Source organism: Pinus tabuliformis, chromosome 4_2, assembly GCF_031772625.1.
Source record: "Pinus tabuliformis cultivar Carrire ecotype Pingquan chromosome 4_2, CPIR1, whole genome shotgun sequence".
In the NCBI taxonomy this organism is placed as follows: Eukaryota; Viridiplantae; Streptophyta; class Pinopsida; order Pinales; family Pinaceae; genus Pinus; species Pinus tabuliformis.
In genome coordinates, this window is record NC_142304.1 from 989035206 (window position 1) to 989045823 (window position 10618).

The following is a 10618-nucleotide window of genomic DNA, read 5'->3' on the forward strand; positions in this document are numbered from 1 at the left end:
TCTATGGCCATGCAACAATATCCCAACCCTCACTACAAGGTTGGTTGCAACAAATCACATCCCTTTGGAATTCACACAATCTCTCTACAATACAACATATTGGCAGAGAGTTCAACCAAGCTGCGGATGGACTATCTAAGAAAGGACTACATGACAAGCTGGATGGTTTACATATTGAAGTCAAGATGGGGGACTCTTGCATGGAGGTCGGGGTGTTGCCATTGCCAGGATAAAATCTCTTCTCCATGATTTCAATTTTTTGTTTATCTAATGGACTTACACTGATTTTTGCTCTTCTATTACTATCTTCTCTGTTTCTGTCTTTCACATCACATCACATCTTGCCTATTGTAGACAATGCTTGAAGTACTGGGAACTATTAGACTTTTTCTTATCTTTTGAATATTGTATATACATTAGACAGTGTATATAGACGGGCACTAAATGGATGACAATATGTTTGACTATGGATTATGGAATTACACCAGTTTCTATTTTTTTGATATTGTAGCTATATTGAGTGCTTTGCCATACAGTAAAGTATATGTACTTATTTTGTCAATGATATAAAAAAAAAGAAGAAGAAGAAGAAAGTGTGGGAATCCCTGGATGAGCAAGACGTCAATGGCTCATTAACTATTCTCGTGAATTTCCTTGCATAATCACGATGTCAATTGTTCATTCACGATTGACATTATTTACTATGTACACACTATGTTTATGTTATTTACAAACACTGTTTTTCAAGTTTATGCGTGGGTTTTACTTTTATAAGTTGAACTTAATTTCTGTGCTGTATTATAAATAAATGAGGGACCATTCATACAATGCATTCTTTCTTTTTGTTATACTTCATAATCCATTCCCTTCCAGTAGGCTATGGAGATCTTCCATGTTCCTTCGCTTCTTTTTATTACGAGAATGTCTCTCTTCGTTTATTTCATTCCCTCTGTCACTCCATTTGTATTCTCCGCGGTTCAATTACCTGATCGTGGGCGTCCTCATCTCAGCAATGCTTCTGATCAAGAGGCTCTGCTTGGATTCATGTCTGCAACCGCATATGACACATACCAATCATTACACACTTCCTGGAAACCAAATGTTTCGTTCTGCGAGTGGACAGGTGTCATATGCAGTCGGCGCAGACAGAGAGTGGTTTCTCTCAATGTTTCAAACATGGGATTACAAGGTACAATCTCTCCTCTGCTCGGTAATCTCTCCTTTCTTAGGATTCTCGACCTTAGCGATAACACTTTTCATGGTCACATTCCTTATCCATTGGGAAATTTGCTTCGTTTAAACACACTTGGCCTGTCTCTGAATGAACTCCAAGGTTCCATTCCGCCCACTCTTGGCAGGTGCCGTCGTTTACAGATCCTCTCAATGGACACTAACGATCTCACAGGTACAATCCCAGCCTGGTTGGGAAACATATCTTCTTTGCACAAGATAGACTTGTCTACCAATAACCTTCACGGGAGTACTCCATCCAAATTGGGCATGCTGAGCCAGGTGCGCGTTATAAATCTGGGTGGTAATAATCTCACAGGACAAATTCCATCTCCCTTGTCTAACTGCACCAGTCTTCAAATATTGGATATTGATAGTAACCAGTTTACTGGTAACATTCCCGTAGAGTTGTGTACCAAGAGCACCCAGTTGACCACACTCTTTATGGGTGATAATCAGTTGAGCGGCAACATTCCTGCTTCCCTCTTCAATTGTACGAAGCTTCAAAAAATATGTTTCCCATATAGCCAGCTCCAGCTCAGCGGAGTAGTGTCCACGGAGTTCGGTAAGTTAACGCAGCTCAAACTGTTTAACTTAGGCGATAATCAATTTGTTAGTGGCAGCACCACGAGCTTGCCTATACTTACTGCTCTTACCAACTGTTCAACCTTAGAAAAGATATATTTATTTCGTAATAATTTCAAGGGATGTTTCCCCTTGTCTATAGGCCAACTCTCTACAAAAATAGAATTCATAGACTTGGAAGAGAATGAATTAACAGGAGAAATACCTTCACAGCTTGGAAACCTAAGTAGTTTAATTACGCTTTCTTTAGACTTTAATAATTTAACAGGGGCTATCCCTTCTTCCCTTAATATGCTACAAAAGTTGCAAGAGTTAGATATAAAATTCAATTATTTACAAGGAAACATCCCTTCTAATATTGGACAACTCACAACCTTAGGGTATTTAGATCTCTCTAGAAATAATTTTGAAGGAAGAATTCCCGATTCTGTTGCCAACCTCCAATAGTGGAGATATCTATATCTTTCCTATAATCAATTATCAGGTAATATACCTCCAAATCTCGGGAAATGTGTGAACCTATTAGACCTGGATTGTCATACAATAGGCTCACTGGGAAAATCCCTCCAGAGGTCGCAGGGCTTGAAAATTTAGCTTTATCTTTCAACCTTTCAAATAATTTATTTCATGGATCTAGGCCTTTAGGAATAAGCAAGATGACTATGCTTCAAGCTATAGATGTTTCTGCAAATCAGTTAACTGGTTACATTCCAAGTGCACTCCAAAGCTGCAAAGAAATAGAATACCTTAACCTTTCCCACAACAGACTTCAAAGTCCAATTCCAATTACACTCAATGAACTTCAAAGTCTTGAGGATATGGATTTCTTCTACAACAATTTATCACATGGAATACCCTTGTCATTGGAAAAGCTCAAAATGCTTGGCCATTGTAATTTTTCTTTCAACAAGTTGTCAGGAGAAGTCCCTAAAGGAGGTATTTTCAAAAAGCTTGGTGCCATGGCATTCATGGGAAATCCTGACCTCTGTGGACCTTGGGTAAGTCTATCACCATGCATTGCGCACAAACATCAAAGTGTTTGGCATGCAAAAAGACTTATCATGCCTATGGTCATTCTTGCAGTGATTCTTGTATTGTGTTTGCTTTTTGGAGTCTTTTGGATTCAAAATTGCAAGAAACATATTCATACAGAGGCTGCAACATCCTTCACTACAGAGCATCGAAGAATTTCATATGGAGAGATCATGACAGCAACAAATGAATTTAGTGATGCCAACTTGTTAGGAGTTGGTAGTTTTGGAAAAGTGTACAAAGGAGTTCTAAATGATGGCACAATTGTTGCTATCAAGCTTCTCAATTTGGAAAATGAGGGGGCCAAGAAGTCTTTTGACAAGGAATGCAAAGTTTTGGGTAAAGTTAGGCACCAAAATTTGATTAGTCATAACATGTTATTCAGACCTCCAAATGAAAGCTTTGATATTTCCATTAATGAAAAATGGAAGCTTAGAGAAGTGGTTATATCCTAATGGCCAAGAAGAAAGTAATTTGAGCTTGTTTCAAAGGTTGAATAGAGCAATAGATATCGTGCAAGGCATGGCATATCTCCATCATCATTGTTTCTTGCAAGTGCTCCATTGTGATCTGAAACCTAGCAATGTCCTTCTAGACAAAGATATGACAACATATTTAACAGACTTTGGCATTGCTAGTATATGTTTTGCAAATTCAAAGGATTCAAACATCACTTCAACACATGCACTCAAAGGGTCAATATGCTACATTCCTCCAGGTATTATGTGACTAAATAGCATTTCAAAAAAATGTTAGGTATTATATGAACTACCATATGAAATAAATGCTAGGTATTATATTAACTAGATAGCATAGTAAGCAATGTTGGAAATTTCGTATTTTTATTAAAATTTTTATATCATAAACCTTACCATGAGAATATTTTGATGTAGAATATGGATTGGGTGGGCCTGCTACGACAAAAGGTGATGTTTATAGCTATGGAATAGTATTATTGGAGACGTTGACAAAAAAGAAGCCTACACACAACATCTTTGTGGAAGGAATGAACTTGCATACATGGGAAGGTAGTGCTTTTCTGAACCTTGTAAAAGACATGGTCGATGGGAGTCTATTGAGGAAGACAAGTATGTGCGTTGTAGAAGATAAGGAGCTTAATTGCCTTAGTCAGCTCATAAGCCTAGGTTTCCTATGCATAAAAGAATCTCCTAAAGCACGACCTACTATGATGGACATTCTGAGTAAGTTGCAAAGCATCAAAGAGACTTTTTTGGGAGCTACAGGGATTCCAAAATTTCAATCAGAAATATCACATTTACTCGGCAGTATAAGTGCTACTCATGACAACATTGGCGAAGGCCAAAGTTATTCTAGTTTATTGTAAAGGAGTAGTGGTTGTATAATTAAACCATGAATTAATTTGATCCATTATCAGTGGTTTAACTAAACCATCTAGTTTGAGTCATTTGTCATTAGTTCCATTAGTTAAAATCTTATTCTTCTCTCCTCTATGCAATTTATTCATAGTTTTATTCCTCTCTCATTTATGTCACATGTCTATTGTACATGTCTATTGTAACTTGTTAGGTGCATGAGCATGAACAATAAAGTGAAATATATCATAAATAGTGTCCTGCAAATGTTTCTACAACTATAAAATTCCCTATTCTTATTTTAGAAAATCTTTATGTCAATCTTATAAAATTCCCTATTCTTATTTTAGAAAATATTTACTTATAACAATATTATTGTTCAATATAAAATGCAATGCAATTTGGCCTTATTTGTGTTGTTCAGGGCATATAAATATGCCAAAGGTTTTGTATTTTTTTTAAAGGATTAAAGGGTAGGTCAGCAATTTTGTTTGCACAAGCATTCATGAAACATGAACATGAATCTTATATATATATTTTTTAAGATGTTCATCCTTTACACGAGCACTGTGAAGCCACAGTTGTATCAGAAGATCAATCTGTACCATACACAGTTCTACCTTATTCCCAGAACAATTAAGAATTATGTTGGACACTTAATTTTCATAGGAGGTAAGCTGTAAGGTGAAATTGGTAGCACAATTGTTGTAATTAGCTCAAGATTTAGATTTAATCTGTAGGGTGAAATTGGTAGCACAATTATTGTAATTAGTTCAAGATTTAGACTTGAAACTTTGATGTCCACTCTGTGGTACTACACAAATTGTCTGCTGAGTTTGGAGATATTTTCCTATTCCAGGAAGAGTATTATGTTGAGAGTGCGTTTCCAGAGGATTTTCCAGTCATGTTTCAAAGTGTCCCAGTTTTGGTCCTCCAGATGTAGAGTCAGGGTTTGTAAGGCAGCATCACACATGCTTGCATCAGAAATCTGTTGCTACTAATAAGAAGTGCTATAACATTCCTAGACCTTCAGTGACCAAATGGAGAAGACGGTTGGAGCTGCTGCTGGGCTCGAAATAAACCTGGTCTCTGTTTGTTGAGTTGCTGGGCACATCATTTTTGTTTGCCATTTTTTCAGGCGCAATGACGAAAGTATAAATGGGCATGGCATCAAATGCTGAAGAACAACATGCCAGCAATGGATTCAATCTTTATAAGAGCAACATGCCAGCAATGGATCCAGTCTTTATAAGAGCAAATTTCATCCTAGGCATGAAAGGTTATGTAATCCTGCGCTTAGGGTACACCATAACACAAGAAAATCTGAAGATTCGTATTTGTTGAAAAGGGACGGCCGACCTGTCTCAGCATACATTACGGCTGAGCTATCTTTTGTTATTGGAAGAACGCATATTCAGGATCTATTAAGAATGGAGAAATAAAAGGGTTGTCGGATCCTCTGTTGTTATGAACCAGCGTCAGACGCTCCTTTGTAGTTCCAACCCATGTGTGATGATCTGAGGAAGTATTGAGCTGGGTGGTGATATTTTTTTGTCATGTTTCCAAACATGTTTACTCCGTCAATGAAAACCTGTAGCAGCATCGATTAGAGGCATATTCAATAGCTGATCTGGAACTAAGTAAAGCGATATTAAACGATTAAAGCTAGAAGTACGGGAAACTTCAGAAACAGCAACAAGGCATGCCTTTTCTTAGGATTCCTTGACTCATAGAGGATGCTTACATATTTAGTCATGGATACTTCTGGACTGCGCTTCATTTGTAAATAAATATGTCCTTGTGTGGCCCGAAAACAATCTATTTCTGGCTCTATATATGACAGCAATACCATGGACTGGTTGGACCCCAAAATTGAGGAGCCATTTTTCTTTTTCCTAAACTCAATCACATTAAAAGCACCTTGGATACATTGAGGCAACCATGTTTTTGTGAGGAGGTAAGTATTACGACCACATCCCTTCCTTTAGGGATCACAACCACATCCCCTCCTTTGAAAGGTGAGATCCACTTATTAAGGAATTTATTAGGAAGTGTCTAGCATTCAAACTTGAAACTTAGTATATGGAACTTGTTTTTATAAATATGGCTTAGTTGTATTATTATTTTATCATTGGATAATAAAATTGGAGGTTAAGAGCATGTTTTTCTTCCTAAGAGGTTTGAGTTCCTTGTCTCACAAACAAAGGGGTCTCATACACCAATTTGGTGTCTCCCTTGACTGTGACATTAAAATTGGATGGGTAATAATAATAATAACTATGCACCAGAATAGAGCAAGTATTTAAACAATATTAATATTTATGGAAAATAAATGAATTTGAAAATAGTTTACAATTTTTTTTAGGGGGTTGAGTCATAGGTTGACTATTATTTTTGGAAAAACAAATGGTTTAGAAGATTCAAGATTATTTTATTATTTTTTATTGGAGAAATTGGTGGATTTAGGAAAATAGACATTTTAATGTAAGAGGAGATGGACCTAAGAGTCTCTAAAAGGCCTAGCTCTCTTTGTCATTTTTTATGGTGGGATTTGTGGAGAAATCCCTTGGAGCCTTATATTGTGGGCGAGGAATATTTTAGATCTCAATTTTTTTTTTTTGTTAAAGTAGCTTGACATGCGTTTATGTAGCAACAACTTAGTAGGAGCTCTACATTTTCAATCATGTTATTTTTGGAATGTTGGATATGTTGTCTTGCTTCTCAAGATTTGGTTGAATGCATTTATATTTCATTCCAAAAGACTATAATCTCTATGAGTATTGAATGTTATCTAGTATAGTAATATCCTTAGCATTATTTCTGCAATTTGAGACAAGAAGATAAGTGTGAAAGTAGCTTGAGTGTCTTAGTGACATTGTCCTCTTCCCATCATTGGGATAACCTCCCATATCAGCCTTAATTTGAACTCATTGCCCAGTAGAAAGACATTAGCGCTTGATTCTTCCATTAATTTTACTTTCTTAATTCTTTGAAAACTCTTTTGTTAGAAATTACTCTTCATATCACTTTTCCTTTTATTGCCGAAAATCTCAACAATCCTATCCTAGGGAAACCTCCCTTAAGTCGGGGAGAGGTGGTTTAAAGTGTAAAAGAGAGAGGGTGAGGCGATAGTGGCCTCCCTTTTACTTAGATGAAATATTTGCTTGAGCTTTAAGACTTTATCACAAACAATGAAACTATGTGAGATAAAAGGATATAATGAAAGAAATACATACACACATATATTTACACACACACACACACATACACTTTATTTTTGGATAATTGCATCAGTGTAAACTATTATGCCTTGTACATGTTGAGCACTTTTAATGTGTGTATGGTGGTTGGTTTAGCATCCATTCATTGTTCTTTGATCTCAAACCCTAAGTATATGATGCCAAATGAGGGCTCTTTTCAACCCTTCACATCTATCTCGAGCCCTCCACTTCTATGATAAGTCTCTATCCTTACAAGAATTATCTTCCATGTAATGATAACCAAAAATGATTCACTGCACAATTTTAATAAATCCTCTCTCATGACTCTTCAAATGTTTCTATGATGCTTTATATTTATAGGAAAATTGATCAATTCCAGGTCTTTAGTCCTCGCATTCATTGTGCCACCCTGATTCCTTCAACAAGTTAGAGTTAACCTCTAATTCCTCTTGTGCATTTTTTCTCTTTGAATCAATCTCTTATTTTGTTACCTATGCTATAGGTTCAGTTATACATAGTACACCTTTCTACTTTAGCGATCACCTACAATTTGTTAGTACACTCAAAAGTGTCAACTATTTACTCTTCATAGAAATAACACAGTGTGATTGACTATGTAACCTAAGCTCTCGGTCCCATATACACCACGTGGATAAGCATTGAATACTTAAACTTAGCTCTCTCTTTTCCATCGTATTGTCAATTGTATCATAATTTTGTGTTGATGGATAACATAATTACAATACCCACTCCCTCTCTTCTTCAAAATATTACAACATTGAACCACAAAGTTGTAATACTGTAGAATGCTTCAAGACACCATGAAATGTAATGCACCTTACATATCTATGGTATTAATACCCTTGTTTTTATAGCCAATCGTACTATGATTGATCAATGCATCAAGCGACTCTGATACCAATTTTTTACAGTCATATATAAATGAATATGAATCTAAAACCAGCTGGCCATCATGAGTAAATGTAACGAAATGAGCTATGATCTCATACAAAGATCTTTATCTTTATTGTAATAACATACCCATGTGAATCCAACTAGGGCTCCACTTTCTCGTACAATTTCCTTGATCATGTCGCACGATCACATCCATGATTTAGCTGTAATTCACCATTATAGGATTTACACATTAATAAATAGGTAGACATACACAGAAAAATAGAGGTTTAACACAATATCTAATTAAATCTACTTTTGTCACCATAAATTCTTTCACATACCCTAATCTATCCCATATTTCTGTATTTGGCTTGATTTCTCCTTTACTTGGCCACTCTCTTGGCCTAACCAACCTTTTGGCTCTACAAATTACATACAAACTTCTTGGTATGTTTTTTTCTCTACTACCAATATTTACATGCTTATAATATATAATATATATATATATATATATATATATATATATATATATAGATATATATATATATATATATCTATATATATATATATATATATATATATATATATATATATATATATATATATATATATATATAGATATGGAAGATAACTTCATAATCTTTCCATTTCATTCCAAAAGAATATTAACTTAATGTTAAGATTTCTATAACTACTTCCTAAAGTAAAACCTTGATTATAGTTGGTTTCATGCTATGAGAGCTTACATAATAAAATAGGAATAAATCAACTATATGCTCAATTGTAGAGACCAATTCCAATCTTCCTAACAATCCTATCCTTTTAGAATTCTAATCTTAATTCTAGAACTATTTAGTATTTACATACAATTTTCATTGAATGTCTCCGCTCCTTTGGGTAAATTCCAAGACCTCCTAAGGTCTAATCACAAATTATCTATTTAGGGTTTATGCTCCTACATCAGACTCCCAAGGAACATAAATTATGTGGACTTCTATTCATGAGTCTCCCATCAGTCGTTATATTTTGTAGCTTCTTCTTTAATATGATATTTCCTAGTTGCAGGTGCATGTATTGTATCTTCTCTTTTTCCTAGATTCCAAACTTGATTTTGTTGTTGTTCACTTGATTTTCTACATTGTTTCTTTGTTTCCATCTTCAACCTTAGAGGATCCCATACTTTGTTATCCATTTAATTTTCCTTCACATTCTTTGTTGTCCTTTTCCAAAGCAGAGTTCTGCTCACATATTCTAGGTAGGGTTAGGCACCAAAATCTAATTAAAGCCATAACCTATTATTCAGATCTCTAGTCAAGCTACACTTTAGTCAAACCCCAAGAACACTGCAAATCATTCTCACAAAATTTAGATCTAATTAGTTCTACAAAAGTTAATCAATTTTTAATGTCTTGTCCATTCTAATAATCCCAACCAATTTCACCAAACATGTTTGAAATATTGGGGTCATGTTCAACTATAGAGTAACAAGAGGATTGAACATTACAAGTAGAGCAAGAATCAATATTAATCCAATGCCCTCCTCCCCTATAAATTCCCTTTAACACTGCCAGCAGAAAGAAAGACCTCCCTTTGGTTGAGCCCCTTAGTGATCTAGAACAAATAGGCATGCAGACCATAACCTAATAAAGGAAGATCATAACTAGAAATAGATCCCAATAGATGATAGAGGAAGGAGAATTTTGAAGGAAAGGATCCCAAACAAAGTGGGAAAGAGAACTAGCAAAGATAAAGAGAAGAGGAATCCAACTCTAAAAAAGCTATGGGAACATAACAATATTTTTTGTTAGTGTGGGGACCAAAGAAAGGAAAAGATATTAAAGAAAATCCGTCGACATGTTCATTGGGAGGTGATCCTCCTCACTCCTGATTTACATGAGAGTCCTCTCACTGTAATACAAAGGTATGGTAAAAATAATTTAAAAAGAATCATTAAAGGGTTTAACAAAAATCAGAAAATCTCTTTGCAATATTACTTCAAGAGATGAAATTTGGAGAATAATTAGATGCCTTAAACATCATGAAAATGACATGGAAAACTAGTTCATGATCATTTATTGGATCAAAAGGTGGCGCCTTAGGTGGAATTATTACCCTTTGGGACACCTATTGTTGAGAATATATTGTCTTTTAGTTCGAATAATTAGATTATCAATATATTTTGTCATCATGAAACAAGGAAAATATTCAACATAATTAATGTTCATTTTCCAGTTAGATATCCAAAGAATATTGGCTTCTGAGACTCACTGTGGGTAATCAAAGTTGTATCATCCATGAGTATTTAATAAAATAATATCC

At 35.1% G+C, this 10618-nt stretch overlaps 1 protein-coding gene across 1 annotated transcript; it reads left to right on the top strand.

Moving 5' to 3' along the window:
- The first annotated feature begins 872 nt into the window (after window positions 1-872).
- On the top strand, window positions 873-4192 carry LOC149172989 (receptor-like protein kinase HAIKU2). Its single transcript, XM_089426533.1, has 2 exons — window positions 873-1189; window positions 3741-4192. The coding sequence occupies exons 1-2, from the start codon at window positions 880-882 to the stop codon at window positions 4190-4192; spliced, it is 762 nt and encodes a 253-aa protein (XP_089282659.1). The 5' UTR covers window positions 873-879.
- Window positions 4193-10618: the final 6426 nt, after the last annotated feature.